Source organism: Carettochelys insculpta, chromosome 1, assembly GCF_033958435.1.
Source record: "Carettochelys insculpta isolate YL-2023 chromosome 1, ASM3395843v1, whole genome shotgun sequence".
NCBI lineage: Eukaryota > Metazoa > Chordata > Testudines > Carettochelyidae > Carettochelys > Carettochelys insculpta.
The window spans coordinates 364,621,442-364,635,712 of NC_134137.1; the positions used below are offsets into that span (position 1 = coordinate 364,621,442).

The following is a 14,271-nucleotide window of genomic DNA, read 5'->3' on the forward strand; positions in this document are numbered from 1 at the left end:
ACAATACAAAGATGAATAATAAAAACGAAATGGAAAGTCACAGAGAGTGAAACTGAGAGAGCTAAATGTGTTTCGTCTAGACAAGAGAAGACCCAGGGAGACATGATTACAGGCTATAAATAACTTCAAGGTAACAAGAAAGGGATTATTTAGTCTCAGAAGAAGTTAGGACCAGGAGAAATGGGCATGCAGCTAATGAAGAAAAAGATAGGCATTGGGGGAAAATTCTTAACACTGAAAGCAATTGGGTAGTGAGGCAGACACAAAGCGTTCAATGATCCATCAGCACAAATGGTTAGGGACAGGTAAAATGAAACATTAGCAGGTGTACTAGAAAGAGAAGTCCTACAATGTGCTTGGAAGTGCTATTTTCCAACTCTATTATATATTGCTGGGATTTGAAAGGAACCTGGGGGACTTGGGCAGAAAACCTCCACTGAATTTAACTAGGTTTTGCAGTGGGATTTCTAAAGGTATGCAAATTAATCAAGAGTAGATGTCTCTTTGGCTTAAATCCAGGGTGTGCTTAAGAGAATGGAACTTTTATGGAGGTGTTTTGGTAGCTGCCCATTCTGGGTGGGTCTTAACACTTAATTTCATTTAAATTCCAGTCTCTGAGCCTTCTAAATAGACTAATAATAAGTGACACTTAATAATAATGTACATAAGTGACATTTCTGTTTTTTATAATCAAATGGTAATCTACTCATTCAATTATTTTGTAAAACAATATTGCTGCTGTTATTCTCAGGTGGTGTTATTTGGAAGGTTGGTACAAAGGAAAAAAAAACAGCCCAGGAATTGTAACAGTGAATAAGTGAATGGTGTGTGGACTGAGCATTTAAGATTCATTAATAAGGGTGAGAAAATGGAAATCGCCTGGGAAACTTATGCAGAATTTTGGGTGCATTTTATTTTATTTCTTTTTCAGTTTTAAAATGTAGAATTCACACAGTTAATATAGATACCACAGGAAGATGCCAACTGTCCTTGGTTGAAGGGATATGAGCTATTTCACATCATTGATTTTTATAGCATTCCACTTTGATTTCAGGGTGTAGGCCCATTCCAGAATCAATGGCACAGAATGACCTGATGTTATTAAATAATCACTTACAAATTTGCACCAGTTAGAGCGGTTCATATATTTAGGTTTTTCAGCTAGAGAGTCATTTTAATCTACTCTTAGGGGAGGCACGTGTCAAAGAGATGTGCAGGAAGGGAAATGGCTGAGGGTTAGAGACTTTCTAAATTGTCCTGCCATGCAGCTTACTCTGCTCTCATGAAAAGAAGTGTGCAAAAATATCTCACCTAGGGTCTGATCCAAAGTGCATGCACATGGCAGGCTTGCCACTGACATTAGTGGGTTTTGGCTCAGGCCCATGGAAAGCATGGCAAGAGGAATGAGTGGAAACGCATCAGGGAGTTCACATTCTTTCTGCATCCATTCAGATTCCTAAGTGGTTCCCACACCATGCGAGCCACTGCGTGCTGACCTGAGCGAAAGGTAGCAGGATATATGAATTTAAGAAGGCTCTCCAATCTGACTTAAAAGTTGGAGATTATAGGTTCGCACCTCCCCCGAGTTAACGGTTAAGTCTGAGGCAGAGCCTCAGGCTCAGGCTGGCGGTGAGTTTTCGGGATCCCAATAAGTACACAGACAATTTTAGCAGCACTTATAGTGAGTTTATTTAACAGCACAATGGTATATATGCAGCACTTAACCAATACAAACTACAGGTATATAAAGCAGTCAGTATTTGGATTACAGTTAAAAGATTTTACTTAACAATATTTCTAAAGCAACGCCTATTGCTTTACTAACTGCACTTATGATTTAAACCTATGCTAGGTAAACAGGATGCAATACTCTCTGACTCCTTTTAAGTTCTTTAGAAGCTGAGACCAGCTCGCTTCAACCTGTCAGAAATGAGTTATTGCAGTGGTTAAGTAAAAGGAAGAAAACTAACAGAGTGTTCCAGGAGAAACAACAAGATTAAGAAATAACAGAGAAAAAGAGAGAGAGAGAGAGTTGGGGTGACAGGCACCCCACTGGTGCGGATCCATCTGGAACAGCTTAACGCAGCACAACATTGAGCATTCTTCTGTGCTACTTTCTCCATACCCCGAGGGATTTTTATACCCTTTCTCCCTCATACTGACTAAATTAGGGTTTGACCTCATAGAATCTTGAACACCTGCTGAGACCCCCAAGTTTCCAATGATCTTATCCTACCTGTCCTTCCAGTTCCGAGAAAAGCTTAAGAGGAAAATCCTGCCCAGGGCCTTTCATGTAAATCTAAGGGACAATCTCACATTGCTTCCTTTAGGTGGGGGGAGTTTAAGCGCATACTGGTGTCTGAGATGTGTCCTTAGGTGGCACAGGCTGATACACGCACCGTCACTCACCTTAAACCTACGTATGGAAAATTGTCTAGTCCAAGCTTCCTCCTCATGCCATGTTTAACTGGCAGGCCACTTGTGTTACTGCTGACAGGAAAGATAGGTAGGGGTAGACCCTTCTAGGCCTCAGTTAGCTAGACTGTCATGGCTGCTTAATGTCTATGAAAATGCAATAAGTACTAACCTAAACCATATACTATAACTAAGTTAAGCTAAGCACATGCTACATGAGCAAAGTTGGAAGGGAGCTGTCTATGTAAAGGTTTATGTTCCATCAATTACACGGACTGTTGCCTATCTGCTTGCTGTGCTATGAATAACTATAATGGCTAAGAAAATTACATGGAAAAGGAAAGAAGAAGAAAGTCTGGTCCCCACTACAGAAGGTGTAGGCCTGCGGGAACTTTAAAGTACCCTGCTACTAAACACTCTGTTTAAAAAAAAAAAATCCCCTTTCTACTCCCATATCTGTTGTTCCAAGATTCCTGGCTAGGTATGGATAGTCTTGAAAAATTCCATGCCTGGGTCCAGCCTTCATCCATCATTGTATCTCTCCTCCGGCCACACAAAGAACAGCAGGTGACAATTCACTGTTTCAATTCAAAACAAAACAGCAGTCATGTAGCACTTTAAAAACTAACAAAATAATTTATTAAGTGATGAGCTTTCCTGGGACAGACCCCCTTCTTCAGATCATAGCCATACCAGAACAGACTCAATATATAAAGCACAGAGGTCCAAAAATTGTTATCAAAGTTGGCAAATCGGGTGCGGATGGGTGGGGCAGGGGGAAGTTAAGTGTTTGGTCAAACATCAAAGTGTGTGAAAGAGTCCTTGTAATGGGTCAGGTAGTTGCTGTCCCTGTTCAAACCACATGTTCATGTGTCAAATCTGAATATGAATGTTAGTTCCAAACATTCTTTCTGTAGATGATTGTTAAAGTCTCTTTTCTCCAGAAAACAAACTCTCAGGTCTTTAACAGAATGGCCCACTCCATTAAAGGGCTGGCTGACAGGTGTGTGTCTTTGGAAATTTTTGATGTTTGCTCTGTGTCCATTCATTCTGTGGCAAAGAGTGTTTGCAGTTTGTGCAATATACATAGTGGGTGGGCAGCGGTGGCACAGGATGGCATATATAATTTGAGGCTTACAGGCATGGCTCCACTAATTGGGTGCCTGGACACTGGACTCTTGCATGTAAGATGAGGTAGTGGCTTTGTGGGGCATAGAAATAGGAGGGAAGGGGCAATTCAGTAAGGTGGAGGAATGGGAGGTAGGTGGGGGCAGTGTATGGAGAAGAGAGGTTGGGGAATTTGGAACATGCAGGTCTACAGGGACCAGAGAAAGAGGCAACTTTCCCTAGCTCTAAGTCTGCAGCTGCTGGAGAGAGCTGGTTGTCCTTCCCAGCCTCGATTCTGGCAAGGGATAGATACCTACTGATATTAAAATGTGAGTGGAATGCTTTTACTGGTAGAATAAAGCTGTGCTTATTATTAAGGGCTTTTTATGGCATGTTTGTATCCAAAGTGTTTTACCATTGCTAGCTAATGGCACAAACAACATTTGGAAGGATTATGAAGTGATCCACTGAGACGCTCAGCAATTGTCACGTGTTCTGTGGAGAAAAAAAAAAAAAAAGAGAGCCACTGACTCAGGCCTTAGATGAATCTCTGGGAATCACAGCTACATGGAATTTAGAGATGGAACAGGTCAGAAGGCTATCCAGGCTAACTCACTGGTGATGCAGCACTGAGGGCTCCTCTACACTTAACTGGAGAGTGACTCGCTGGAGATCGACCTCACTGGGGAAAGGGGGGGGTCAGTTTAGTGGGTCTAGTAGGGATGTGCTAAATCAACCACTCATCACTCTCCCCTTGAGCCCGCTACTCCACAGGGTCATTTCTGGCTCTTGGCGTCATGTGGCTCATGGTTTAACATGTAGAAATAGAGAAACAATATGCATTACAGTACACTGTGCCATGAGTGCCAGGGTGTGTGATCTGATACGCCAACGTGTAAAAAGCATTGAAGAGCTGCTTCTTTTAAAGAGGGATTTCGGAGTTGTATCATTATTCCCGTTAGAAGCCACTGTCACTTTCTGTAAATAGTATAAACAAACCACCAGCAGTAACTAGCTCCCATCATGAATACCATGGTCACATTCTGTCTCACAATACACTATGCTTTGCTGCCCAGCCTTGACCAGCTAACCACTGACTTTACAATACCTCTCTCCTAGGTGCAGACCACAACCATGTGCATCTCCGTCAGCCTGAGTGGTTTTGTTGTGCTGGGCTGCTTGTTTGCGCCCAAAGTGCACATCATCCTCTTCCAGCCCCAGAAGAACGTGGTCACTCACAGACTCCATCTCAACAGGTTCAGCGTTAGTGGGACCGGAACCACTTACTCCCAATGTAAGTAAAGAATTCATCGCTGCTGTGTGGCATGCTTTGTGTGGGAAGTATGTAAAAGGGCAGCTAGAGAGTTTTCACCTGTAGCGGAATCCACAATCACTGCAAGACCCACCGGACATTTTTGCATTCACTTGAGTTTGGTGAATGCACTGGACTGGCTGTGGGGAAACCCCCATGAAAACGTCACTCAAGGCTGGTGAGAGCAAAACAACCCTCATTCACAATACATGTTGTGCTCAGAGCTGCAAAGCCCAGGAGAAAACTGAAAGACTCACACTGAGTATCAGGGGTGTTAGATGAGGCCCAAAATGGCACTAGGCCTGCATACCCTCCATTCCTGTCCCTCTCATAACAGAAGGCAGAGTGGCTTGCCTTGGAGTCTTCCTGTCGGACCAACATTACAGCAGGACTTGGTCTCCCATGCACTGCATTCTCAGAGTATGTTATTACCTGGGTCTTGTGTAAAGCCTCTGAATGAAACCACTGCAGCTAATCCCTCTATAAGGCACAAAAGGGACAGCAAAAAATGCCTCTATATATCCGATATGAATCGTATTCTATACTGTCTGGGATATCAATTGAAGCATCAGTGCAAGAATAGTTCATCTGCTTTTTCCCATCCCACTCCCAGACAGATTCGCATTTTGGGGATTTAACTGCTGCTCTTGTTTTTACTGAGGAGAAAAATAGGTCATCTTTTTTTTTTTTTCTTCCAAACTGTCAAACCTAGCGACTCAGGGACGCAAGGAAACAGCAGCTCATTCACAGAGTAAAGCAGAGGGAATGTTGAACCTGGAAAACTAATTGAAGGAGCACAAGAGCTCAGAGAGAGAACCGGGGAGGAAAAAGAGGAAGATTTGTAATAATATTAACTAGGTACCATCCACTATGTGATGAGTTCAGTCACAGAGATCCCCTTGACACTGTCACTTGATGTACTGAAATACCACTGAGCTCTCCCACCTGCCCTCTGGGGGTTCCCTACCACTCTGACCTGCTGAGCCAGACCACCTGGTCTCTACCAGCACTGATACACAGTTGAGATCACAGCCCACAACAGAGCAACATGGGCACAGAGATCAACACACTGCTAGGAAGGCTCAGTCAAAGGAACTTGCCACAGCACCCAGGTGCACAGCCCCAGTGGGACCAGAACCCCAGATGAAAGTTTTATACAGAGAAAGCTCATAAAATGTGTGCACCCTTTCTCAGCGAAAACACTATTATTTATACTATGTTTATTGATAAGTATAAAAAGTAAGATTTAAGTGATTGCAAAGCAGACAAGTTAAAGTATGTTACTGTGCAAAATAAAACAACACACACCAGGTAAGCCTAGCACTCTTAAGAAACTTGTTACATGTAATGTTTTATCATAACTTCATTCTAATCAGCTTTTCTCACAAGCTGGGAAGCCTCCCCACTTGGGCCTGATACTTCCCCCTCTTCAGCACCAGTTGTTTGCAGCAGACATCTTAGATGGTAAGAGAGGGAGAGGGGGTCTCCTGGCATTTGGCAGAACCTGTTAATATTGATTTCCCAGTTTTATATATATTTTTTCCAAAGGTGGGAATGCTTTCTGCTCAGTTTAAACTTTTCACACTTTCAGTGGAAAAGTACAGCATCTAAAATTGGCTCTCACATGAGGTGACCTGGCCACATATCTTTGCAGGACCAACCATAGTCCAGGCTTACAGGGGAAAAAAAAAGACTATTTACAGATCATTGACCCAAGGACTAGTCCATTAAGTTCCTTGATTACAACTAATGGCCCTCTTCTTAGTACATCTTTGTCAGTACACAGGTTTATACTTCATATGTCTAACAAATTGCAGGAATGACACATACACACAAATAGAAAAGGAACAGAGAGGGAGCCGTGCTAGTCTTTAAAGTGCTACTTGACTGCTTTTTGTTTTTACAAATAGAAAAGATACATTATTAGAAACATTATAATCTGCTATGTTATATGATGACATTTGCATAAAGCATCTTCCATTAATGCATATTCATAAGCCTATCTCTACAAAAAAGAGGGGTGCACCATCACACACTAGGCTTTATAATATAAGGTAACTTTTCAAAAGTGATTAGTGGTAATTAAGTGCCTCAGTTTTGGGATGGCCAACATATTTAGTTTTAGGAATCAGAATAAAAGATAGCCAGTGTTTGGGACTGTTGTTTTCATGAGGGCTTCTAAATCTCTTTTCCTTACTTAACCTTTCTATAACACAAACCTGTGACTGCACTCTCCCAAATAAGGTTATCCTGAATTTTCTATCCCATAACCACATGCAGAGCACCTATTCTAAAATCTTTAGGTCCCAGAGGTCAACTGCAATATCAAAGCAAAAACTTCACTCTTGCCCTTTCTTAGGTGGAAAGATGGCCTCAACAGCAAGGGGTGTTTCTTTGCCTGCTTAGGAAAAAAATGAATTATTGAGTGCTCCCTTGTCTAGTATGATGAAGGACTTTGGAAAAACTTGGAAAGACCTGGACAGCGATGTCATATGAGACATAATCCAAAGCTTGCTCAGCTCGATGGGGAAAGCCCCAGTCACAACAGCAGCCGTCTTCTAGGCCATAATGCACTAAACCACCAGTATAGATCTGCTAACCCTCCTTTTGGGTGGGTTTCCTCAGAGAAAATGAGGACCTGGTATTTGCAATCGAAAGGAAAAACAAAAACAAAAACAAAAAAAACCTAGCAGGAAACAGTGAGCGATTTCTCCTGTCCCCCACATTGGGTTGGGCTATTTCTGCACATCATAAAGAAACATCTTAAAAGGTCAAACATTTATTTTGCAATTTACCTGTAAATATTTTGGTGAATGGATTTATTTTTAATGCTTTTTTTTCCTTTGAACTGGACAACACTCATTCGTAAAATGCCAAGCACTTGTCATCCAAATTGATCCTAGCCAGTGTCTTTTCTGTGCCTGCTCAAATTCTGCTTCAGTCCACATCCCATTCATCACCAGGATGCTTCTCTCCATAGCAGCATTAAAGCGTGAGGACACCAACAGAAATTCAATAAGTCCCTGACAGCCTTAAAAAATGACCCACAGAAATGTCCCATCTGTCCTGGGCTGACAGCTTGTTTTCCCATCAGTCTTGATGGCGCTTTGCATCAGTCCCAAATGGCTTAACACACGTCTGATCAATATTATTCATCCAGTTGCATGCTTCTCTTGGAGCATGGCCAGCTGGAAACCTTAGTGGCCACAGTTCCTGCTCACAATCAGATGCTCTCTAGTGCTTAGTCTAAGAGACTTGGCATCAGAATTGCTGTGTTCTGCTCCCACCTCTACCACTGAGTGGGTGGGAAACAATACATGGGCAACACAGCCTCTCTGAGCATCCATTTGTTGTTCTAGAAACAGAGCCTAATAAAAGCGCCTTGTGTCTAAGATAGATATGCAGCCAAATAATATACCTTTTGGTCAAAGCATAGCATAAGTCCACCCTAATGGATATTCTCCTGCCAGCTATTCAGCTGATCCACCCCATCATTTGGTCTTCCTTTTCTCTGGGTAGCCATTTGCTGCGTTTGCCTGCCAAAAAGAGAACCTCATGTGCATGATTCTCAGTTTGATGCCATTAAAAGGGCTCAGTGGGATTCTCCATTACTCAGGACTGAAAAGACTAGGACAACTTGCCATCACAGGCCTCCTCTGAGAGGCAAGGGGACAATAAGAGTTGAAGTACAGTGTTAGGGAGAACAAAGAGGTGGGCTTTCATGAGATGGTGGTAGCAGCAAGCAGCTGCTTGACAGAAGCAGTTCTCCCCTCCAGTCTGGAATATGTAGGAAAGGCAAACACTTCCTCCCATGTCCCCCAGAACTGCAAATCAACTCTTTATTTACTTCTCATGTTGCTGCGGCCAAAGTCCTAAACATCTGTTTATCCCTACTGGAATGATATTCTTCCAGTCCAATAGCATGTCCACCTAAAGGAAAGACAGGGAGAAAACATATCAGCTATTTTCAAACTGCCTTTGCAATAATACTGGAAGCAATACCTATCAAATGCACATAGACACACAGAAGTAGGAAACACACACAGGAAGCCAGCAGATGAAATTGACTGAGCTGCTGGCAACCAATTCTTGGATTCCAAGGAAAAGGAGCATCACCAAAAATAAGAGTTTGTCAAAATATTAGTATTTATACATATATATCACTTATAAATAGGAAAGCTGTAGAGGACTATGTAACACTTCCATGAAGCAGGTAAACAAGTATCCTTAGTCTCATTTTATACATGGAAAAAATGAGACACAGAAAATTGAGAAACTTGGCCAAAGCTTAAAGATGGGAGTCTACAGCGAAGACATTGCTACAGCTCAGTTGTTCAAAAGATCTCAGCTCTTATTTGGGATCAAAATAAATTCACTAGCTTATTTACTACTCAGAATCCAGCAGCTCTCACTGGTTTATGTGCCAAATGGGAGCAGAGCTCTGACTTCTTAATTCTGGTTCTTTAATGCCAGTTCTGCATGACTTTTTCCTCTTTATGTGTGCAGAGCTCTAAGTGGAGGGGAAGTGAGTCCTTAAAGTCATTTTACTGCATCCATTTCTGTGTCTGCTGGAAGCTTTTAGATGCCCACTCGGGGCCAAAAGGCTTACACACATTAGCTTCCCCCAGTGGGCCCAAGTCACACTGTACATAAGCAGCAGTCAAATGTCTCTCTTGTGCTTCGTAAAGAAGATAAAGGAGAAAATGGACCACAGAACACACTGGCTATGTCTACACTAGAGGGTTTTGTTGACAAAACCCGCAGCGCGTCCACACTAAAAACTGCATTCTGTCTACACAGTCGACAGAACTCGGCACTTTTGCTGACAGCCTTCTGCCTTACCCCCGTGAGACAGAACACCTTTTTTGACAGACTCTGTTGACAAAAAAGCCGTGCGGACACTCAGGGGTGTTGGGGGGGCTCTGTCTAAAGACAGGGCTTCCAGGTCACCAGGCAGCCCTGTCGGCTGTGCTTCCAGTTGGCCATTCTGTTGAGAGAGCAGCCAGGCAGTCTTGCTGCTCGCTGTTGACAGAGCAGATCAACAGAGCAATCCACTTTCAAGTAACTTCTGTCAACAGATCGCTGTAGTGTAGACAGAGCCACCTGATGAAGGAAGCGAGCAAAGAAACAATGCAGGGAAGTGCTCTGCTCTCCATCTTGCCCCCTTCATTGCCCTGCACTCAGCGCTCTTCGGTGTGCCGCAGTCAGTTACTCAAACTTAAGTAGTTTCAAAATATGTGCCGCCTTTGTGGGGGCTGACTTATTAAGTCATTCTATTGCATGTAATTCATTTTGTTTAGTCACCCGAGGTCATTCCCCTCTGGGTCCACACGAGTTTTGGCCCACTCTTATCCGTGTTCAGGAGACTCCTCAACTGCCTGCCTGCAGCTGGGACCATGCTACAGATGGTCACTACCTCAAAACAGGAGTCGCCAGCTCTTCTGCTTGGTTGTAATTTATCCAGCTTAATTAGCCCTCAGCAGATCAGCTGTCCAGCTTTTACACTGGTTCCTTCTCCCAGCTCATCCCCAGCTGGCTGGGCGAGAGGTGAGTCCTGCCTAGCCCTCTCTGCAAGGCCCTTGGTCCCAGGCCCTTAAAGACAGTGACAGCTAAGCATCCTTTTTCTTAGCAACACTTCCTCTCTCCTGATGTCTCCTCAGCCCTTGTATGTATATCAGCTCTTCCAAAATCCTACAGGGGCACACCATGTGATGGGGATGGGCTGACCGCTGGGCACCTCCAGTCTTAAAGGGCCAGACTGTCCCATCAACCAAGACCGCAACTCCAAGTAATATCAAAGCAAATGGATGAGAGGCTGGTCTCTAGGAGAAAGAAAATGAAACAAGCACCACAGACAAGCCAGGCTATCGTGTCACTTTAAAATTAGGTATTCTTAATCTGGTGCATAACACCAGTACACTTGCATGATGATGCAGGAAGCCAGTTGGTTGCTACTATAAAAATTAATGTGCCATTACCTAGATCTGCGGAGTGGATATTAACAGAACTCAGGACCAGCTTTGCTCTCAGTCCTAAAGATGATGTTGATAATCTAACTAAATGCCTGATTATTTTAAAAGCAAAGTAGCGTGTTTCTTGCCAGAGTCCACATTTATCTATCTTAGATGCTTGTGTGGCCCCCAGTTACTGTAGTATCCGAGCATCTCGTAATCTTCAAAGCACTTTTTGTCACTACACCTCTGTGGCATAGTCAGTGCTTTTATCTACCATTTTATACATGGGGAACTGAGGTAGGTAGTGGCTAAATGATTTGCTCAGGACGTCTGTGGCAGAGCAGGGAATTAACTCTAGGCATCCAAAGCACTAAGCTAGCGCCCTAACCATTGACCCATCCTTCCCTTCTTTTGTTACAGCATATACTTTTATTTCATAAAGATTTAGTAATGCACTGTCTTCTGTAGCTGCATAAAATGTCCATTTGTATTTAAGTAGTCTATACATTTACTAAGTTGGTCTGAAATGAAGAGTGTCCATCATCAGTTCTGGGCAACTAAACATGCCTTTGTCAGCAACATTGATTGCATTTTACACTCGATGATCAAGTTTAAAGTTAATGCTAGATGCGTGTTCTTCCTTTAAATGCTTTGATGAAGGCATCAAGTTTCTCTGGGTCACTGTTTGTGTTAACCTAATGTATCTTGGCAAGCGCAGCTTTGCCCTGTTGTGAACGGAGACATCAGAAAAATCACATGCAAACACATTCTTGATACCCAGTGGATATTTTTCTAACTGGGATGGACACAACTGCTTTAAAATGTAATCCCTTTGGCTTTTACAAGATAACACTATATCCCACCGCCAAAACCCAGAAGTATTTAAGGCCAGATTCTGTTACCCATATTCATGTGGAGTAACACTTTACTCCAAGAGTAGCCACACTGAAGTCAATGGAACTACTTTTTCAGTAAAGTACTATTCAATGTGAGTAGAGATATCAGATTCTGGCCTTGGACCTGGACACATTTTACATCCTGAGGTCCTGACGTTACATTCACAGGAATCAAGGGGATCCAAGCCAGAATGTTGTCAAAGGGTGCATGAATGTGCTGGAAAACTCATACAACTGTTACAATAAAATAACTTCCCAACTCCTTTCAACATACAGAATAACCCATTTTCCTTATATTCAGATGTGGGCTGACATGCATTCCCTGATGCAAAGATGGACTGGCTGAAGGAAATACAAGTTAATGGACTACTCCTGTAAAAGTGCTGAGCACCCTTCTCTCCCTTTGAAATCAGTGAGGTTGGAGATCCTTTAGCACCTTACAGAACCAGCCCCTAAAATAAGATACATGAAAAATCCAAGGGCCTGATTTTTATTTATCCTGAAGGTACTTTCATATCACGCTGAATAAATTAGAATCATAGCCACTTTATGGTGCCTTTGCACTTCCAGAGAAATGTAAGGTGCCCTGAATGTAAATAGACTCAGCCCCACCCCACCCCACCCCACCCAGTGTTTTTGCTTAGCTGGCTAACGAAGGGGTTTTTTTTCCCTCTTCTCTTTCAGCATCAGCCAGTATGTACGTTCCAACAGTCTGCAATGGAAGGGAAGTCCTCGATTCTACCACCTCATCTCTGTGATTTTGACCTGCAGTTCAGTTCGAGTTTTTAGACTGTTAGAAAAAAAAATTGCACATGTTGTGCATTCCAGAAAAACAAAAAACAAAACTAGTACCTTTTTTAGAAACAGTATAATAAATTATTTTTGAGGACTGTACAGTATATAGTGATGTTCTAGAACTTTTTAGACTGATTTTAGTACCTCTGTTATTAACAGTGCTGAGGGACATGTAAATAACCCTGGTTTTCAGTGCACGTTTCTGCAGCGTTGACTCAGAAGTGGGAGAATAATTTGTCGCGAGCACAGTTGCAATGTTAGGTGACTTTCTTTCCTATGAAATTTTTTGTAGCTCCTTGTTGTAATTAACTTAGATTGCGTTTCTATGTTGTACATAACCGTTACATTCTGTGTAACAGATTGTTTTTCTCAGCACAAAACAGTATTAATGTAAAAATACCAATAATAAACCCATAAACATTTGTCACTATGGTCTTCTTTCCTCCATGGTAATTATGATTCAGAGAAAATGGGCTTGACCCTCAGATACTAAATATTTGCACTGTTCCATCCTCTAGCTCTGACTTTAGAAAGTAAATACATCTCACTGAAAATTTTCAGATCAGCTGGTTATTGAAAAAGAAAAACCAAAAAAAAGAAAATTGCAAAGTTTTTTGATGTTTGTGAAAATTTTCACTGCTTTGCTAAATGATTTTAAACAAATTATGTGGAAGCCATTATCAAAATGGTTATTGTCAGTATCATTTGGTAGCTCATTCATTAGGGTGGATGTATTGTTGTAAGGCACTCAGGACCCTTGGGTGCAGTGTAAAAGTCTGGACAGATTAGATAGATGAAAATATGAGAGAGAAAACAAGCCTATGGACATCGGAGGTGGCCAAACAGCAGCTTATGAGCCACAGGGGGCTCTTTTACCCTTAAAATGTATTTTCTGCCTACCAGGCGGAGGCCTGAGGGGGAACGCAGCCCCACCACTCCACTGCAGGGCAGAAGCCCTTCTGCCAGAGATGGTGCTTTCGGAAAGTTGGGGGCACAATTTAAAGGTTTGCCTCCCCCAACAGCTTGAGTAACACACCCACGCAGGCTCACCCTGATACCCTCAGAGGCCCTTCCCTGCAGCTCCCAGGAGTTAGCTGCACACAGAAGCAGCAGCCAACAGTTGGGAGCTGCAAGGAGGGGCCACAGTTTTAGCACTGCAGGGAGAGGCAGCAGCTAAAGCTGCCAGCTTTTTGCTGCTACCTCAGCCTATAGCGGTGACTCCCAGCTTGCCGGCTCCAGCAACTGCTGTGCCAGGAGAGGGCACAGCACCACCCTGTGACCAAGCAGGGTTAGCAAACCCTGGAAAAATCTGAAGGGGACATGTGACACCTTCCCCTCCCCCATGTTCTCCCCTAGCGCATCACCTCTGGCTTCAGCCCAGCAGGGAGAGATTCTCTGGGCTTCAGCTCTACAGGGTATCCTGCCTGGCCTCGAGGCTTCAGCAGTAGTAGAACTGAAGCTGGGGGGGCCCAGTGGGCACGTCCCAGCTCTCAGACTGCTCACGACTGTCATATGTGACTTGAAGGGTCAGTAAGTTTGGCCACCCCAACATACATACTATGGGTGCTTTGTATTGATATGACAACGTGCAGGAGCTATGAAGACCATTAACCTCTGACAGCTGCGACAGCACCAAGGGCCACTGCAGATCTGGGGACAAGGTGGGAGGGGGGCCAGGTGGGGCCAAGGGGGGAAGGGGTGTGGCTTAGGGGCAGTCAGCCCTGCCTGCCCCCACACAAATACGCTCCTTCAGAGCAGCAGCGACACTGCGCCACAGCAATCCAAAGGGGCC

General features: G+C 43.4%; 1 protein-coding gene across 1 annotated transcript in view; it reads left to right on the forward strand.

The window, feature by feature from the left end:
* GRM3 (glutamate metabotropic receptor 3) overlaps nt 1-12,665 on the forward strand; it is a 55,791-nt gene extending 43,126 nt beyond the window's left edge. The window contains exons 4-5 of the mRNA XM_074984170.1: nt 4,642-4,816; nt 12,369-12,665. Of these exons, the coding sequence (XP_074840271.1) occupies nt 4,642-4,816; nt 12,369-12,442 (249 nt within the window). The 3' untranslated portion in view covers nt 12,443-12,665. The remainder of the gene's footprint in view (nt 1-4,641; nt 4,817-12,368) is intronic.
* The last annotated feature ends 1,606 nt before the right edge of the window (nt 12,666-14,271 follow it).